Source organism: Gymnoscopelus braueri, assembly GCF_963280865.1.
Source record: "Gymnoscopelus braueri genome assembly, chromosome: 7".
Lineage (NCBI taxonomy): Eukaryota > Metazoa > Chordata > Actinopteri > Myctophiformes > Myctophidae > Gymnoscopelus > Gymnoscopelus braueri.
The window spans coordinates 11,682,409-11,702,779 of NC_137608.1; the positions used below are offsets into that span (position 1 = coordinate 11,682,409).

Below are 20,371 nucleotides of genomic sequence, written 5' to 3' on the forward strand. Positions count from 1 at the left end.
TAGTCGACTAAATATCATAAGATTATAGTTGACTAAATCTACAGTTGATTTAGTCAACGAAAATGTATTTTGGCGGTGCCTTGTGGCGTCGTAATGGGTGATTTTACACTTGGTTGCATGCTGAAAATAGCCGATCTACAAGCTCACAACGCGTCGCACTGCGACGCGTTGTGAGCTTGTAGAGCTGCAATTTTCAGAGCACGACAACCACGCGCAACCAAACATAAAATAACTTGTCTTTTAGTTCTATTGGATCTCTTCTCCACTATAGTCCCTCCCTAACATTTTTGTCTAGTTTTTATTTGTTGACGAAATTGTTAATATATTTAGTCTTAGTTTTAGTCATCGTAGCTTACTTTTTATTCAGTTTTTATCTAATTTCCGTCAGTGAAAAAAGATAGTTGACGAACATTCTTCGTCATAGTTTTAGTCGACGAAATCAACACTGGTGTCTGTGTGCGTTTGTGTATGTTACCATGCCCTCCATGCCGTGTGGCAGCAGCAGGACGATTCCATTCTGTCGGACCCACTTGGCCTGTCCGGGACAGATGAACTGGTCGATGATGCACTGGGCTGTGTTGTGGAAGTCTCCAAACTGGGCCTCCCACAGGACCAGAGCGTTGGGACTGGCCATGGCAAAACCCAGCTCAAATCCTACACACAGTAATAACATGAGGATGATTATTATTGTTGTTACATGGACATCAAAATATCATGCATACTCAGTGAGAATGTACAAACATCCCTGTGTAATTCCTCTGTGATAACCCAGACATCTCTACATCTTGGACAGCTAATACACCAGATGTTGTTGTGGTTGATGAGGAGTCCAGAGAAGTGTCAGTATTAGACATAGCTTGCACCTTTGTACCTAGCTTACAGGAAGCTTTTATGACCAAGGTCATTGAATACCAACCACTTCCACATACCATCTCAGAGCTGGGCTATAGGTGAAGACTATTTGTTTTTATATTTGGCAGCCTAGGACATTATACCCACAGACTGGTTGTTAGAGGGTTTCAACAACTTGGGATGCCCAAAAAGAAGGCAAAAAGGCTGGCAAAGTACAGTGCCGTCTCTGCCATAATTGATAGCCACCACATATGGCAGAGACACTGTTACTTATACCTATAGAGTACTAAGTGATATGCTTATTGTATCATGAAGACATATACCATGATTTTATGAATGTAACCTTAACTGTAGAAGTAAGGGAAGTCGGGCACACTGTTCTTAGCTCCCAGTAGAAAAATATTTATTTATAGTATAATATTTTTCTACTAGGAGCTAAGAACAGTGTGCAGACTTCCCTTCCTTCTCCAGTGTACGTATTTTTGTTCAGCACCTGTACATTTTAGTTGGGATGTGAGTGCTTTCCTGCTTTCCTTTGGACTCCATTTGTAAATAGTAAACTGTAACCTTAACTGTATCTTTAACTCATTCAGTGCCACTGGACGTCTAAGACGTCCGTTGTATCATAAGCCCTGGGCCACTGGACGTCTAAGACGCCCCAAAAAAAAAGAATTGTATAAAATAAAAAAAGGTTCTGCTCCATTCACTGCTTGTTTAACTTCTTACTGAAAAAGGCTGTATCTCGGGCTCCTAAGCACTTTTTTTTACAATGAATTTTGGCTCTGGCACTTAGAACCAAACAGCCAGAAATAAGTCAGGCACTGAATGAGTTAATATTTGTGTCCTTGTATGCTCTCCTCCATGTGGACATGAATAAATTGCTAAAGTTTGTGTGTGTGTGTGTGTGTGTGTGTGTGTGTGTGTGTGTGTGTGTGTGTGTGTGTGTGTGTGTGTGTGTGTGTGTACTAACCCAGTACTCCGTACTCAGACAGAGAGCTGTTACAGACGGTGTAAGGAGCCTGGTTCTCAGAGAGGTGGTTCATGGGAATACAGGTTCTCTTGTCAACGTTCTGGTCATGGAGAACATGATGGCGATGACTAGAGAGACAAAGACGGGCATAGGAGAGAGGAGAGAGTATATAAAGTCCTGGTAAAAAAATAGGCAGGCAGAATCTGGGATCATGCAATTATATTTATCATAGGCTTTTAGGATATGTCCTTTTGCACACCTACAAACGGACAGGTGCGTCGAAGTATAAATGCTGAATATGGAAGAAAAGGGGAGAAGGGAGAGGGAGTCCCGCACATTCTCTTCACTTATAAAGAAGTTTATTTAGGATTCAATGTTTCGGCCGCTTGGACCTTTACCTGATGAAGGTCCAAGCGGCCGAAACGTTGCATCCTAAATAAACTTCTTTATAAGTGAAGAGAGTGTGCGGGACTCCCTCTCCCCTTTTCTTCCATATTTATCATAGGCTAAAATATAATCAATTATCTAAAATGTTAAATATCTCTTATCTCGATGGATCTCGAAATATTTTGAGGAACAAGTGGACGTGTTTAACTCGTTGACATATACTGACAAGTACCAGTATAGTGGTAATATCTTTAGCCTCATAGATGCTTAAATGCGTAAAAAAAAGGATTCTGTTTGTGTGTGTACCTGAAGGTTCCTCTCTCCACGTCCTGTCCAGACAGTCTGACATGGATCCCTTCCTGCAGCAGAGATCCAAAGGCCATGTATTCACCCAGAGCCCAGTCCACCGTCCTGTTCTTTACCATCTCCGCACGGCCCTTCAGGATACGGCTCAGACCTCACACACACACACAGACACACACACTTAGTATTACATGTTGATCCCTGGGGGACACCGGTTAACCAAGTATATAGGGTTTTCTGTAAAACCCATGTTGCTAATATGTCGTTGCTGTTGGGCAAAAACCTCCTTTCCTATCAAAGGAATTGATTGAAAAAAAATGTTAACCCCTAGTTTGTTTAGGCACCATATTTATTTCATGAAACACTGCCCCCTGGTGCCACACTTAGTAAATACTTCTCTGCCTTTACTGAGACAGGTGTGTGGTTGTGCTGTGTATAGTGTGTGTGTGTGTGTGTGTGTGTGTGTGTGTGTGTGTGTGTACCCCGGGAGATATGAAGTCATCATCGACAACGATGGACTGCCATAAGCAAGTAAGCGCGTGCGTGTGTGTGGGGTTGGGGGGTTGTGAACTGTGAGTGTTTATACCTCCATGGATAGTGAAGTCATCCACAGGGACAGAAGAGCCGACGTTTCCGATGTGAGTCAACTGTTCTTCAGACAGACCAGTTGAAGGACAACTCATTGACTTAGGCTGTCCATCCAGAGTGAAGAAACCTACACACACACACACACACACACGATCAATCAGACAGACAGACAGATATCAAACAGTGTTACAGCTTTCAGAAACACATCCCTCTATTCATCCCCCATCTATCCATTAATTCATCCACCTATCCTTTCATCCATTGACCAATCCCTCCATTTATCCATCCTCTCATCACCCATCCCTCCCTCTGTCTGTCTCAGGTCAGATAAAGCTGGTCTAAAGGTCAGAGGTTAGTACCAGGCCATGGGGAGTCCAGCCAGTGCTTGATGTGAAGAATCTTCTCGTCTTTGGAGCGGGCGTGCGCTTCCTCACAGATCTTATCATACTTAGCAACCTCCTCCTGCACACACGGGGGGGGGGGGAGAAGAGAGAGAGAGGGCGCGAGAGAGAGAGTATAGAACATGGTGTTTAGCTAGCCAACATCACCATTATTATTTAAATTATTATATGTATTACTGATGAATTGAGTACAATGGACCATAATGGAAACAAGCCCCCTAGGGCTTTTGAGTTATCCTTTTAGCATATCTTTTGACTGTACAAACTGTACTGTCAAAAAAAATTATTCAATCAAACCAGTTGAATTACTAAGTAAATTGACATGGATCTGATACATACAGTACAGGCATGGAAACTGTGTGCATACCTCATACTCCTGTCTGCTTACAGCTCCCTCTGCAATCAGTTTCTCGGCATATTTCAGTAAAACTCCTTTCTGCTTTTTAATCTGTTTGTACATCAGAGGCTGAGTGAACATGGGCTCATCCATCTCATTGTGACCCATACGTCTGTAACACACCTACACACACACACACACACACACACACACACACACACACACACACACACACACACACACACACACACACACACACACACACACACACACACACACACACACACACACAAAAACAAACACGACAAAAGAAAAAGACATTAGTACATCTATGATTGTAGTCTGTGTGTGATGTACATTATCAACTACAAAGGAGTGGCGTAGCCAGGATTTTCATTTTGGGTGGGTGGGCAAATAGAGCTTTTTTTGGTGACTCATTTTGTTTGTTCTAGCCTACTGAGGTGTTGTTGAGGGCGTGAATTGCCCACTCCTCCACTCATCTTTTATTAAGCAATGAGCGATTAATCACCGCGGCTTCGTTTGTGATGCTCCAACAGTGGACGTGTTTGGAGGTGTTGTTGGGGGGGAAGGTGACTTTGCTGCCTAGTCCATCTATCCAGTGGTTTGTTCTAGGTTTTTTCGGAGGGCATACTATAATTATTCCCTCCCACACGCACTGCACATGCCCGCGTATGTACGCGCACGTGGTCGCCGAATTAAATAAGTAGTTAATGTGTGAATTACTTCAAAACTGCAACGGCCAGTGGTCATTATCACCTCAAGACAATAGCCACATAAGCCTTCACCTCAGACGCAACATTATCACATGAAAAAGGCTATTTGAACTGAAGTTTACATTCTTGCTGCCCCCAGCCCCTCCTCCAGCGTATCAGATACGCGTCCTCGGACGGTTTCTGGATGGCTACGCTTGGCTACCAAAGTTTTCTGCAGGTCACACTACGTATGTAGCGTAACACGGTAGAACACACCACTGCATCTATCGTTAAGCAGAGACGTCGGGTAATTATTACAATTATACACATATCTCATATCCTGGAGTTAAGATTTCTATGCAATGATTCATTCACAGAAGTGACATAGTTGTCGTTTGACCGAATTTAGGATCCTTGGCCTGCTGTCAGTGTGTGCACAATAAATATGACGCTGACTGGTGGAGTAGTACGAGAGATTAGCTGTGGACAGACACACACACGGCCGAATGCAAGAATCTCCTGGCGGAGATTAAACATATCGTCTCTGTCGGGTGGAAACCTCATTATGTCCAAAACTGTTACTTTTCAGGATTTCGATTTAAAAAATAGCTGCAGAAATGGGACATGTTGCAGATCTACAAGCTCGAAACGTGTCACTTCGCGCCACGTTTCGAAGCTTGCAGATCTGCTACTTTTGAGTGACACTGTGGTATGATCAAGTAAGGCGTTAATTTACGAAAAAACACAAAAAGTTAAAATATGGAGATTCTGCCTGACAGCGGCGATATGAAGGTTTTGAAAGCTGGTCTCCAAAAACTAACCAAGCGTTTACAGTGTGTGTGTGTGTGTGTGTGTGTGTGTGTGTGTGTGTGTGTGTGTTTTTACCAGGTCCACCACCACATCTTTGTGGAAGGTGGCTCTCCACTCCGCAGCCACTTTGCAGACATACATGACGGCCTCAGGGTCGTCTGCGTTCACGTGGAAGATGGGAGCGTTCACAACACGTGCCACATCAGTAGGATATGGAGACGAACGCGCCATACGAGGGTCTGTAGTGAAACCAATCTATGGACAGAGAGAGAGATACTGTGCATATGAACAGAGACCTTTAAGTACATTTTTGCTACTTGTCACAAAGGTTTTATACCAAGTGAATGCAAAACATTGAAATACTGCTGTCAACTTTCATAAGTTTATACCAAACTAACCTTTTCCTATATGGATGTATAACTATTTCTGACAGAAAATGTACAACTTTTATAGTTCCGTAAGATAGTCTTCCCTCTAAGTTGCAATGTAACACAAAGAAGAGTAGAATCTTTTTTTTTCTTAGTTAACAGTTTTAATAACAAACACAAGCATAATGCACCAGCTCAATGACAGCAGAGTGTGTGTGTGTGTGTGTGTGTGTGTGTGTGTGTGTGTGTGTGTGTGTGTGTGTGTGTGTCTACCTGCTTCATGACAGCTCTGTGAATGTGTATGTACTAACTCCTTCATGACATCCGCATCTGTGTGTACCTGTTTAATAACGTGTGTGTGTGTGAGTGTGAGTGTGTGTGTGTGTGTGTGTGTACCTGGTTGTTGACCACCACGTGCACGGTGCCGTGCGTGGTGTAGTTGGGCAGGTCAGCCAGATGGAAGGTTTCATAGACGACTCCCTGACCGGCGAACGCTGCGTCACCGTGGATCAATATAGACATCACCTACAAACACACGTCAATTTTATTTATTAATCCATCGATCTTCTTTATCTATGTTCATAATAAAGTATTCAATCAATCCATATTCCTTATGTATCCCTGTCCCCCTCACCCTGTTGCCTTCTGTGTCTCCACAGTAGAACTGCTCGGCCTTGGCTTTGCCCATGACCACGGGGTTGACGGCCTCCAGATGGGAGGGGTTGGCCATCAGGGACAGGGTGATGTTCCTGTCGGTCACACGGTTGATACGCCGATGGTACATTCCCAGATGGTACTTAACGTCACCTGAACCCTGAGAAGAAAGACCACAGCACATCAGTCAATAAGGGCCTGTCACGATTATGAAATTTAAGTTGACGTTTAATTGTCACACAAATGATTGCGATTAAGGATTTAATTGTCATTTTTTAGCATTAAACATTGGAACACACAAATACAAAATGTATTTCTGTTTGCCTTTTAGGCTTCGTAATCAAAAATTGCACAAGGCAAATAACTTAAATATACAAAGGAATTACGGACATATTTAATCATTTTATAGTTTCAAAGAAATGTAAAAATAGCGGAAATAGCTGATCTACAAGCTTACAACGCGTCACTTTGTGACGTGTTGCAAGCTCGTAGATCTGCTATTTCTGAATCTTTGGGGAAGATGTTTGAAAATTAATGTACATTTTTCAACGATTATGCAAAAAATAATTGCGCTCATCTCAAATGACGAATTAGGCGATTATCTAATATTTGTGACAGGCCTAATCACAATGAACACTACTTCATTACATGGCTGTAATAGTTGAAACTACAGCAGGATCTAGTATGTGGTTCTGACCTCGTCAGCAGCTTCCAGTTTGGAGTCAAACTGGCAGAAGATCTGCTCCAACTCCTTACGGATCACGTTAGCCAACACGTTCAAACGACCCCTGCAGGGACAGACAAGAGACAGAGGTCATTAACTATTCCTATAACCTCTACATGAATTATTTCAATTCAGTCAGCTATTTATTTAAATGGCCTCACCCAATAAAAGCAACAATAAAAACAGTAAAGTACATTTATGGAGATATCTGTAGGTTGTTATGTGTGGGTTGTTATGTGTGGGTTGTGGAGCTATGCCCGATTTATACCTAGGTGTCTTGCACCGAGAATAGCTTATCTGAAGTACAAGCTCACAACGGGTCCCATTTCTGGCTTTAACACATTGCATGCCAGTCGCGTAGATCTACGCGAACCTATTTAAAGCCGCAGCGTGCCAGTCGCGTAGATCTACGCGAACCGCCGATTCCCATGTTAAGTGCCCCAGGTGCACTTTCCGAATTTTTTTGATCCATTTCCGTTTCCGGTCGGAAACGGAATTATTCGGGTTCCGGTTTTTTCGATCGTATCCGCTTCCTGTCTGGGATCCTGTTTAAAACTCGATTTTCTCTGGTTGTTGTTTTTCTCCTCGCTGATCACTGTTTATGGTTGATCGGCTGTAGCTTCAAGATGGCGGCACGGATTTGGAAACTGTTTTCGCTCGCCGTTTCTCACGGATCCGCTGTGTGTTTAGAACCAAATGAACGCGCACTTTTTAACTTATTTAGCGAGGTCTGTGGCGACATGAAAAAAACTAAAAAACAACAATAAAACGCTGGCACTGGTGAGTACATTATGAGATTAAACTCTGGCATGGAATGTGTTAAGGTTATGGTTAAAATGGCAACAATATAAAAAAAAAATCACACCCAGTGTGAAGAGAGTGGTGCCTTTCATGAGTTCATTTCATTAGTTACTTTTTACAGACTTTGATGACTTCAAAGTATTTTTTCTCATTTTAAGTACTTTAAAATGTTTTTACAGATTTGTACGTGTTTTACTCATTTTAACATCTTTTAACACATTGCATGCCAGTCGCGTAGATCTACGCGAACCTATTTAAAGCCGCAGCGTGCCAGTCGCGTAGATCTACGCGAACCGCCGATTCCCATGTTAAGTGCCCCAGGTGCACTTTCCGAATTTTTTTGATCCATTTCCGTTTCCGGTTTCCGGTCGGAAACGGAATTATTCGGGTTCCGTTTTTTTCGATCGTATCCGCTTCCTGTCTGGGATCCTGTTTAAAACTCGATTTTCTCTGGTTGTTGTTTTTCTCCTCGCTGATCACTGTTTACCGTTGGTCGGCTGTAGCTTCAAGATGGCGGCACGGATTTGGAAACTGTTTTCGCTGGTTGTTTCTCACGGATCCGCTGTGTGTTTAGAACCAAATGAACGCGCACTTTTAACTTATTTAGCGAGGTCTGTGGCGACATGAAAAAAACTAAAAAACAACAATAAAACGCTGGCACTGGTGAGTACATTATGAGATTAAACTCTGGCATGGAATGTGTTAAGTATTTTTACTCATTTTAAGTATTTTTACTCATTTGCAGTATTTTTACTCAGTTTAGGAACTTTAAAGTATCTTTACTAATATTTAAGTATTTTTACTAATCTTAAGTATTTTTACTCATTTTAAGTATTTTTACTCAAAAGTGTGTGTGTGTGTGTGTGTGTGTGTGTGTGTGTGTGTGTGTGTGTGTGTGTGTGTGTGTGTGTGTGTGTGTATAATTAGTGTAACTGGTTGCATCTTTGTGTTGCAATCAGCCGCAGCTGTTGAGGCTGTGCTCAAACATACAGAGAGGCCGTGCTCATACGGACACCCGGACACACACACGGACACCCGGACAAAGTCAAGTGTAGGAGTGGTTGGCACCACTCAAAAACTGACATTCTGAAATGGTTATGCTCCTCAACTACAGTAATACAATGTGCGTGCGTGCGTGCGTGCGTGCGTACGTGTTTCCAGTACCTGTGAGGCATGCCCATGATGACGCTCTCCACTCCGTTCTCAGAGGATTTGTCTATGATGGTTTTCAGAGCAGGAATCAGAGACTCGCAACCCTCCAGGCCAAAACGTTTCTCCGCAGACCACTTCCTCTGGAGAAACTCCTCAAACCTGAACAACAACATTGTTATGGTTCTAGACCAGTTGGTTTCTCAAACTTTTTTTCATGTCAAGGACGAAGGACCGCCAAATTAATATGTATTATATTAACTTGTTACCTGGTAGAGAGGAGGACCATTCTGGCCAGCGGGTTTCTCTTCTCCACAGGGAACTGACAAGTGTAGATTATGATTCTAGGTTCTAGATAATGGTTACAGGTAATGATTCTAGGTTGTAGATAACTGTTCTAGGGTTAGGGTTACGTTTTTCAGCCCAAGGACCCCTTAGCTGAGAGAGAGATGAAGCAGAGACCCCCCCCACCCCCACACAACATATTGTATACAACTGTGTTGTTGATTCAACTTTGTCATAGATAGCTTCATAGACTTGTTTGACAGCACTGTCATCAGTGTATATGGGATTCATGTCTATTTTCAGACATTTAACCACTTGAACTGTCAATACTAGTAAACTTGACCTTTCACTCTGTACTTGGTCTGCTCTTTTTTTTCCTCCACGCCAAACCTCTTTGACAAAAATAGCCGATCTACAAGCTCACAACGCCTCGCGCTGCGGGGCGTTGTGAGCTTGTAGATCTGCTATTTCTGGCTAAAGTTCTCCTCAGAATAGAGATGCTAGAATTCAAATGGTTAATGTTAAGAGAAAACTCCCCTAGGGATCATGGACCCCCTGTTGAAGACCCCTGTTCTAGGGTGTATGTAGATAGTGGTTCTAGGTAGTGGGTCTACGTTGTCGACAGTAGTTGAAGATACAGTACTACTTTTGGTTCTAGAATGCAGGTTGAAGATAGTGGTAGTTTACCTGGTGGAACGAACCATTCTGGCCAACAGGGTTCTCTTCTCATCCAAAGTGAAATGCATGACCCCTGGTTTCTCAAACTTCTGTCTGATCCACTGACACTGATCGAGGTCATTGATGAACATGAACTCCACTCCAATGTGTTGACAGTACGCCATCTACAAGACAAACACATTATGACCATTAGCATTACTATTATTACTAGAGATGTACCGATACCATTTTTTAGATTTATAAATCACCTATATAGTACAACCTAAAAAATAGCTTCTAATAACAATTTAGACAAGAAATGGGCCTTGTATTTGCTCAATATTAATTCATTTTACATTTGCAACAGCTAGTTTAACATTAACAGAATTCGAGAGCTGTTCACCTACAAGTACAATATCAAATTACAAAACACATCTGCCATCTGATTGGCCATCATTTGGAGTCACTTGAATCTAGTCACTGCTCATCTGCTCATGTTTTCAGCTTGCTTTGGTCGCGGTGACCTTGTCACCAGGCGTCTTGCTGATCCAAATGGCTCAGTGTAGCCAGTACCCATTGGAAATGAATGGCTACCGGTCGATTGTAGTCACTTTTGGTGTGAGTAAACAATTATAGGAGCAAAGTACCATAATGGCCTGCCCTGGACTATTATTCTCATTACTCAAAACTAGGTAAACAAAGAACCAAGACATGCTGTTGAATGGAGACAGGCACAACTTAAATGAACTCCCTTTGCCATTATACAGTAGTCTTAATTTGTTGAACTTGATTTTTGGAAAAGCTGACAGTGTGTGTATGTGTGCGTGTGCGTGTGCGTGTGTGCACCTCCAGACGGCGTATGATCTCCTTGAGAGGCAGAGCGGTCTCGTCGCCTCCTATGAAAGTGGTGGTCGGCAGACGGAACACCTTGTCCAGATCCGACTCGTTCAGCCCATAGAATTCTTCATGTCCCAGAATGCACCACAGAATGGGGGGGGGGGGGGGGGGCAGGGAAGAAGGAAAGGTTGTCGAAGGGAGGATATGAGGAGAGAGGAAAGCAAAGAGGATATGGATATGGACATGCACACACACACACACACACACACACACACACACACACACACACACACACGCACGCACGCACACACACACGAGTGATGGATTAAGGCCAATTGAGGAAAAGGTAATGAAAAGAAAAACAGACAAGCAGATGAGTCAGAGTGAGTGAGTGAGTGAGTGAGTGCATGAATGATTGAAGAATTATCATATTATATTAGGATAAGTAGTTAGTTATGAAGGCACGTCATTCAGACCAGTGGTTGAAACAACAGAGTCAAGTGCAAAGAGACAGATGGAGTGACATGAAATATGAAGGCAGGAGAAAACAAGAGGAAGAAAATGGGTGTGTGGATAAGAATGAGTTGTGTTAGTATCAGTAGAGACAGTAGTTAAGTAGCAATAGCATTAGCAGGGGTTGTTGCATTAAACAGCAGTTGCAGCATTAGCAGTTCCAGTGATGTGTTGGAAGAGGATTGGGGGCAGAATTAGGTATTTGGGGGTTCAAAAGAGAAAAAAAAGAAAAGAAAAAAAAAGTGAGGAAACAACTCATTAACATTATAATCAATGGCAGCATATAAGCGATCAATCGATAGGTTAATACAGTAATACCAAGGGATGCTACAGCTCCTCTGTTTCCAAAAGGCAACCAAAGGACCGAAACGCACAGTTTTGAAGTCCTGCAGCATGTAGCACCAGCTATGCACAAGTTCTCTCTTAGGTTTAGTTAGGGTGCAAAGTCCATAATAAACGATACGTTGAAACCAGTATAGTTTGATAGTGAACGAGTGAAACGTGGGAAGCAGGAAGCAGCATTTCGTTTTTATGCACCAGATATCTGGAACAAACTCCCAGAAAACTGCAGGTCTGCTGCCACTCATTTCTTTGACTTCCCCCTCTTCTGCATTGTAACTGTATCTGTTATTTTTTATCGTATAATTGTGTTTCCTTTGCTTGTTGTTCTGTGTAAAGCACATTGAATTGCCTGGTTGTTGAAATGTGCTATACAAATAAAACTGCCATGCCTAGTAAAGGTCTGTGTATGTTTTGTTGTACCAGAGAGAATGTAAGCTTTATCTTAGTTACACTGTCGTAAAGTTCACACTGACCGAAATATTGTCTCATAAAATGAAGTTTTCACTTTATGTGGCCAATGATTTATTTCTTTACATTCCGCTCTCTTCAAAGGGCAGCTTGTGAACAGATATGCGCAAGATCTGACCTCCATGCCCCAGCAACAAGATATGTGAGCAGAAGAGGGCAAGCAAGTCAGTCCAGTCCACCAGGGCTATAAATGTATCTCACCGTCACTGAACACACACAGTGTTAAGAACCTTTAAAACGAAAGGAATTCCTTGTAGAACAAAGGGACTTTACTCTCATGAACCTGTACAGAAGTCATAACAATTAAGAAACCTTGAACCTTCATGAGGATAAAAATAATTTGTTAAACTAATACTGAAATAACCACATTACTGACTATTGAATAATGAACATTACATGACCTTATAGAACACACTGCACTTAATCAGCCAATCACATTATGTGACTCCTGAACATTACCATGACCTTATAGAACACAGAGTGCACCCAGTCGACCAACCATAAAGCTCAGAATAGAATTTGAACTTGAACACACCCTGTATAGTACAACCACACCCAAATACAGTATTGAACACAGTCACTACCATACAGTATTTTATAAACTACAACCACACCCAAGTATGCCGCACACACACACACAGCCAAATCTTAGCAGCTACAGCACAATCTAACAAAGGACCCAGTCTAACAGCGATTTCCATACAGTACATAATTATTGACTAGCTGGTAGAGTGAAGGAGAAACATCCAAATCCATAAGTCAACCCTCAGGCTGACAAGCAGACTTTTTCAGCATCGTTTCTCAGCATCACTACTACATCAAGTCTGCAAGGGAGCAAGGCTGCCAGGGTACAAAATGCACTAATGAGACAGACAGGACTTAGTTCAGACCTCATCCATTGCCATGCATTGAAAAACACCATGATCTGTAATTAATTAATCCAGAAGCTCACAACGCGATGCAACAAGCTTCTAGGGACGCTAGGGTTCATGTGGTTAACGTTTAATTATGACAGCACGTTCAGAGATCATGGCTTTTATCACCTGATCCTATGATTCAGGTGCTTTAGAAGCCCTATTATGCAATATCTAATCAAACCTCACTACATCAACACACTTAAAATCATCTAATAATTTTAAGGTTTGGTTGTTTTTTGGCAATGCTTATTTTAGTATTGTTTTTGTGATGTTCCTTTACAATACTGTCATCCTTATTGCAATGAATTCCGCGTAATCCCACGAGCAAAGTCTGAAGTCTGCACCCAAGCGGACTCTCTGGATATAATGAATTGGGGAGCCCTAGCTGCACTTTGAGGAAACACACCTTATGTCTGCAAGTTTGTAGAAATCAAGCCATTTGGATTAAGCATAAGAGTAGTCTGGGTGAGAGCTGGGAATTTCTGCACAACAAGCATATGTGCATGTGCTGTTGACTGAACAGGAACAAGCCAAGAAGCATCAGCTAATAAGCTAGCACAGTTGTAAGGCCTGCTGATACACATCTGAGATTTAGGCCCTGTCCACAATATGGATATTTTGCAAAACGAATATTTTCCTCCATGTTTGGGCCTAAAACACAGATGTTTTAAAACACCTTCTAAAGTGGAGATTTAAAAGAAAATCTCTGTTTCCTGTAGGACCATGTAGCCATGAAAAACAAAGCATTTGGAGAGACGATGGTGTCAGCCCAATTTGTGCATGCCCATTGCCCATCGTTGCTTTTTGTAATGAGCATGCGCCAGGAAACAACAATAATAATGGCGGATATACTGGGTCGTTTATGTTTGTTTTACAATGTGTAACAGTGCTAAACAAACAAACAACCCAGCTTAGCATTGCTGCATCAACTGCACCACTTAACTGTTGCGCAAAGCCATCTGCTGCGCCCAATATTACTTAGTCCACAATGTCTGCAGTTTAAAGTGTACCAGAAACGGTAGATTTTGGAACGAATTTCGGGGGGCGCTGCTGGTCTAGCATACCACAAGGCGCATACCACATGAAGGCTCAATTGCAGCCTGACAGCGAGTCGCGGGTTTGATTCCCCCGCCCGATTACCTTTGCTGCGTGTCACTCCCCATCTCTCGCTCCCGGTTTCCTTATACAGTCTTTCTCTACTGTATACTATCAATAAAGGCAGAAAAAGCCAGAAAAATATCAACAAACAAATTTGCAACAATTTTCAAAAATGTAAAGTTGAAACAACCTTCTTAAGTTTTTATTTTAATTTTTTTTACAGCATGTACAGAATTATACACAGAATCACTTTCCTTATCTGGTCCAGATCAGGAACGTGTTTCTGCATTAAATGTGTATTTGCCCTTTACGGGTGAATAGAGATATATTTTTAGCTACAGTCTTGTGGACAGGATTCTTTTTTTTTTAAACAGATGGCGAAAATATCCATTTAGAAAAATATCCATTTAAGTGTGGTCAAGGCCTTAAGAGTCCATACAGAGGGCACTATTACTGTAGCTTCAGGAAGGAAAAAATACATTAAAAAACCCTCCAGTCTAAAGTTAAATGACAAACATATTGTCTGTAGTTGGGACAAACCTCCCTATATATATTGTTTGTGTACCACGCTGCCTATGTATGCGCATGCGTGTGCGCACACACACACATACATACATACACACACACACACACACACAGGGCAGTTTATTTCATACCTCCTTCTACCTCCGTTAGAATGACCAGCCTCCTCTGTAACCGATCCATGTCTTGGGGGGGGGGCAGGGGAGAGAGAGGCCCGGAGACCATTAATGACATTATGACCTTCACTTCTACACCAATCAAGGAGTCTGAATATCCGAGTGTCCACATGTTTTTAAACCAACTCATTTCACCACTTGTTCGATGCTTTCAGCCATCTTGGACAGCAAATGGGTGACAATCTTCTATTACTAGGACCAACAACATCGAACTGACCACAGCACAGCAGCCTTCTGCATCACACCCCTCCATCCATCTCCCTTGTACCCTCAATATGGATTTAAAACAAGGCTTCTCAACTCCTGGCCTCATGATCCAAAAGTGGGTAACAAGAGGTCCTCACAGGGTATCATTTTAGATTTCTTTGGCTATTCAAAAATAGCAGATATACAAGCTCATAGCGTGGCACTCAGTGCCACGTATGAGCTTGTATATCTGCTATTTTTTTAAAATCTTGACAATTTGTACAAATCTTTGAATATATATATATTCTTTTTAAGTGAAAATGTTTAACTCCAATATTTGCTTCTGGGGGTCCCTGGAAAAAAATATTTTGAGATGGGGGTCCGTGGCCAAATACTTTTTGATATAGCAAACAAACAACAACAATGATATGTATTTGGCCGCAGATCCCCCCCGTCTCAAAATATTTAGTTCCAGGGACCCCCAGAAGCAAAGATTTGAGTTCAAATGTTTGCTATAAAAGAATATATGTTCAAATATTTGCCCAAAAAATTTGTGCCGCACTATAAGCTTGTATATCTGCTATTTTTGAATAACCAAAGAAATCTAAAATAACACGGATGCGTTCCCAGATTAAACAAGTTAATATTTTTCAGGCAACATCATGGACAATGAAGCAAAGCCCAGTTGAGAACCACTGATTTAAAAGAGGAGAGGGTACTTCAGAACTTGTTTTGGTGGAATCAAGAGTGAGTGGAGAATGTGAGATACAGTAACTTCATGCTGAGGATGCAGAGCTTTGGATATAGACACCACATGACAAATACCACTGCCGAGTTTCCACACATGTCCATGTTCGGCACAGGTAACCTTCTCCCCAAATACACCAGCAGTTGAGGATCATCATTGTAGCGTTAAATAAAAGGAAACATTTCAGATTTACACTGACTGCGTTTTGGAATGGAATGGACAGTTCATTGCCTCGTTTTAAAGTAAATAATAAATAAATAAAAGCGCACAGCATCCGGGGGGAACGCTTGCCAAAATTGCAGATCTACAAGCAAACAACGCGTTGCAGCACGTTCTGAGCTTGTAGATCTGCTATTTTTGGCGAATGAATTTGTGTAGAGTGAAATAAGAGCGTACCAAATGCGCTCTTTACGAGTGGTACTGGATTTGCAGCACAACAAAAGCGAATTCATCGTAGTGTATGATGGAGGACAATTTCACGATAAATTTAAATCTCCGCTATACGATTATTGTGAGTTTTTTATCACAATAAACGCTAATAACGATTATCGTACCATCCTAAGTTGGAGGTCCACTTGTATTCTTCCTTTACCGAAACAGTCACAGAACAGCTGAGAGGCAAACAAATAGCCCTTAGGGAGACAAAGATGGAAGGCTGTCCAGTTAATGATTGAAGGTCAGTGGTACAGAACACTGATCAGTGTAAACAAATGTCCGTCAGTGTAAACAAATGTCCATCTGCTGATGAGAGAACACAGCCCCAAGTACCAAGCCCCAAGTACCAAGCCCCAAGTACCAAGCTCCAGAGACACACCAAACCAAAATACAGCCCAAAGGCCCACAGGCCATGTGTGTGTATACAGATACACACATGGCCAAAGAAACACTAAACCAAACCTGCTCAACATCATCAGTTTCCAATCCAAACGACAGACACAAACCGAAACCGCCACACACAAAATCTCCGGCCAGGACTAACAGTTCCACAGCTTGAAGCCACGAACAACCTCATTCAGCTAAAACACTCAAACTGATCAGCCAACAGCATCAAGCAGCAAAGCAAACATATACTTTCTGTCTAATGAATCAGCGTCCACCTCAATACACAACCTGTTAACTGTTGTCATTACTGACTGCAAACAATCTAACTACAGGTAGAAAAGAAACTAGATGTTGTTGTATTACCAGGATATACTGGATTGAATGTCCTTTATGTAACAGTATATTATTCACAGATACTCTACCATTAGTGTGTGTGTGTGTGTGTGTGTGTGTGTGTCCAATCCCTGAATACGACCTTTCCAGGTCGAAAAGTTGGTATTCCTTTAAATAAATCCTGCATCGTGGCTATGAGTGTGCTGCCTTTTCTTTACTTTTAGACTTATTTACCAAGGTCAGCAGCACCTCATCAATACTGGTGTGCGCCCTTCTCCTGTTTGTGTATCATACCACTAATTGGCGTACGCAGGTAATATAGCTGCACCCAAGTGGAACATAATAGGAAAAGGGGGAACGCACACATGATATGGATGTAGTTGTTTTCTAGGTTATGACTACGCCCTGTATTCATTGTTACCATCTGTAGTGCCATGCAGCATACTGTATCCCATCTGATCGCATGCAAAAATGCATTTCATGACCTCATCCATCAGCCTCACATCCAAAATGTTTCACATCGTTTTCTTTTCTTTTTTCACATTAAAAAGGGCCATGCACACAATGTTAGATTTTCAGTTTTTTCATTGTTTTCCAATGTACCAGATTGCCATTGGGGGTAAAGACATCTATACTTACAATTGGCAAGCAGGCGCATGCGCGAGAGGTAACTGGTTTGACTTCGTCTTTCACTGGTTTGATTTCACTGGTTTGACTTCGTCTTTCACCGCTGTTGCCAGATTGTGCGCGAGCAACAAGCAACCATCTTCATGAAAAAACACAAAGCTGCGCACTGCGCACTGCGCATGCGTCGACGCACTTTCTCTAACCAATTACACCCACTTCACGCTTACAACACCTGGACATGGCAACCCAACCTCAGCACTGCGCATGCTCAAACGGCTATGTTACACATCCTACCAACAACCTAGCCTGGTAAACCCGACAAGCCTATCAGCGTCGTCGCTCATCGTTCTGTGATTGACAGCAAAAGTTGGCCAATCAGGTGGCGAGTTCGAGTGAGCCCGAATGGATCCGAGTGCAGCCTCAGTGCAGCCGACCAAACACGAACGGCAGCCATTGTTTCTCTGGGCAGTTTTCTCCGCACTTCTCTCTGCTGTTTTAGAACTTCAAAAAGCTCTCAAACTTCTTCTTTGAGGCACGGAATTTACTTATAAGATATCGTTTGGATAGAATTTAGTTGTTTCACTTCATATATGTGGTCAATTAATCATGACAGAGCCTATTTAAAAATAAAAATTCAGAGAACCGGCAGGGGCGGGCAGTCACACGCATGTATCCGAATAAGGCAACCTATTTTGGGCATGGCCATCTCAAAAGTCCCGTTGCGTCACATTAGTCGCGGAGGTGGCAAAAATGCACTGCAATTGGCTGAAGGGGAAAAACGATCATTCTTCATGGAAAAAAAAACAGCCGATGGGGTCCGCGATGTTTCACGGGGGTCCGCGATGTTTCGCGGGGGTCCCAAGACTCCCAGGGGGTCCGTACAATTATTTACAAAAAATTTAAAAACTTTTTGGGGGGAAATTTCTTCATGAAAAAAAAAACAGCCGATGAGGTCCGCAATGTTTCACGGGGGTCCGCGGGGGTCCCAAGACTCCCAGGGGGTCCGCGGATTTTAAAAACTTTTTTGGGGGAAATTTTTATCCCACGATTTTTTAACCCCAAAATAAGCGAGCCCTCGCTTATTTTTGCGCGGACGTAATTTGTTTGTCATTGTGGTGAATGTTGTGTGTGCTGCTGATGTTTGTTGTGTGAAGCTTAATGTCAGAGTGTTTGTGTTGGAGCGCCTCAGTGCGGCTGCAGAGTAAGAGTTCATGTGCAACATCTTGCATGTGTGGCTGTGGCTTTACAGTTTTCCTTCGCCGTGTCTGTAGGTCACGGCCTGGAGACCCCAGGGTCTCCAGGGACCCCTAAGGGGGGGGGGGGGGCGGACCCTCTGGGTATTTTTATTTTATTTTTTTATCCCATGATTTTGTACCCCCAAACGATATTTTCTTTTGGGGGTCGGGGGGGGGGGGGGGGGGGGACTGGACGTTCGGCCGAACTTCTAGTTTATTTACAATCAAAAACCAGAATGTACGGTGTCACAACATCCCATAATGGCAAATGCTAGCCTAGTTCAACCTTTGCATAAGGTTGAACCAGGGTAAGCTCTTACATCATACTGGACTAGTAAAACCTGAAACAGGCCCAACCCTTCTTAGAAGGTTTATTATGACAACAAGTGCCATTACAAGTGCCATTACCATATTAGTTTAACCATTACAGGATCATGGCATGGTTACAAGTCGTTGCTGGCGACTTCCCCCTCAGCACTTCCTCTAGAGGGAATCCCTGCCGCCATCTTATACGTGCTGTTACATTACACAGAAATACTAATATTTCTACAGTGAAATCCTCAGTGCTAACTGAAATTAACACTCAGGATTTCACTATGTAGGTCACGGTATAGAGGGCAAGTGTTCCATTTTAAATTCCCCTGACAGACAAGTAAAGGCAGAGAGAGGAGGGATGATCTGTAATACAGGCCCTTTACCCAAAGTCTAGAGGGTGCTAAGCTCTGTAGATCGTCTATTTTCAGTTTAGTCTCTTTCTTTTTTATTTCTATTATTTGACAATTTGGCCAATATTTGACCAGTTTTTGTAGTATTGTTTGTCGATTACTTTTGATGTAATGGTCTTTTTTTTTTTAGGTATTAAAAAGGTCTTAAAAGTCCTTAAATTGTCACTTTACTGTCATCTAGAGATCCCCACCCCCAAAAAAATAAAATCCTGTGGTTGAGAACCACTAAAATACCCTAGCTACCAGCTTATAGAAGGCAGGAAAAATGAAGATGCAGAGCTCAAAGAAAAGGCAGCATCAAGGCCAGCTGCCAATGCTGCACAATGGAGATTCAGTAACAAAGTTCAAAGATGCTGCAAAACTAAATTAGTCACAAGCTAACAAAAATATGCGGAGCGGTAAGAAGAACAGCAGCCAAAAAGCCAGCTGCAGAGTGGCTAAGAGCTAGCGCTGGCCCCAGTTAGAAAAGGCCCACCAATAGTAGACCAAGGAGCCAGACCACACCTGGGTCTGATATCTGAAAGCTTCTCAAATACTGGTTAAATCTCTAAAATGTACTTTCTGAGAACACCGTTTTATATTTTATTTCCTGGTTGTAGTTTTATTATTAGATTTATTATTACACTGACCTCATGTATGCTGGATATTGTAATTGGTCCCGTCTGTCTGTCTGTCTGTGTGTGTGTGTGTGTGTGTGTGTGTGTGTGTGTGTGTGTGTGTGTGTGTGTGTGTGTGTGTGTGTGTGTGTGTGTGTGTGTGTGTGTGTGTGTGTGTGTGTGTGTGTGTGTGTGTGTGTGTGTGTGTGTGCGTGCGCGCACGCACA

At 42.4% G+C, this 20,371-nt stretch overlaps 1 protein-coding gene across 3 annotated transcripts in view; it reads right to left on the reverse strand.

Annotated features, from left to right (window-relative positions):
- The window catches only part of ogdha (oxoglutarate dehydrogenase a), a 38,670-nt gene that overhangs the window by 4,603 nt on the left and 13,696 nt on the right, over positions 1–20,371 (reverse strand). For 2 of the 3 annotated variants that reach the window (XM_080433302.1, XM_080433303.1), the window contains exons 5-18: positions 14,831–14,881; positions 10,846–10,961; positions 10,030–10,184; positions 9,073–9,219; positions 7,081–7,171; positions 6,364–6,543; positions 6,126–6,254; positions 5,437–5,616; positions 3,869–4,021; positions 3,460–3,562; positions 3,099–3,227; positions 2,516–2,666; positions 1,823–1,950; positions 476–654 (exon numbers count right to left, since the gene is read on the reverse strand). In XM_080433302.1, coding sequence (XP_080289428.1) covers positions 476–654; positions 1,823–1,950; positions 2,516–2,666; positions 3,099–3,227; positions 3,460–3,562; positions 3,869–4,021; positions 5,437–5,616; positions 6,126–6,254; positions 6,364–6,543; positions 7,081–7,171; positions 9,073–9,219; positions 10,030–10,184; positions 10,846–10,961; positions 14,831–14,881 — 1,892 coding nt within the window. The remainder of the gene's footprint in view (positions 1–475; positions 655–1,822; positions 1,951–2,515; positions 2,667–3,098; positions 3,228–3,459; positions 3,563–3,868; positions 4,022–5,436; positions 5,617–6,125; positions 6,255–6,363; positions 6,544–7,080; positions 7,172–9,072; positions 9,220–10,029; positions 10,185–10,845; positions 10,962–14,830; positions 14,882–20,371) is intronic. The other variant, XM_080433304.1, reaches the window with a different exon arrangement.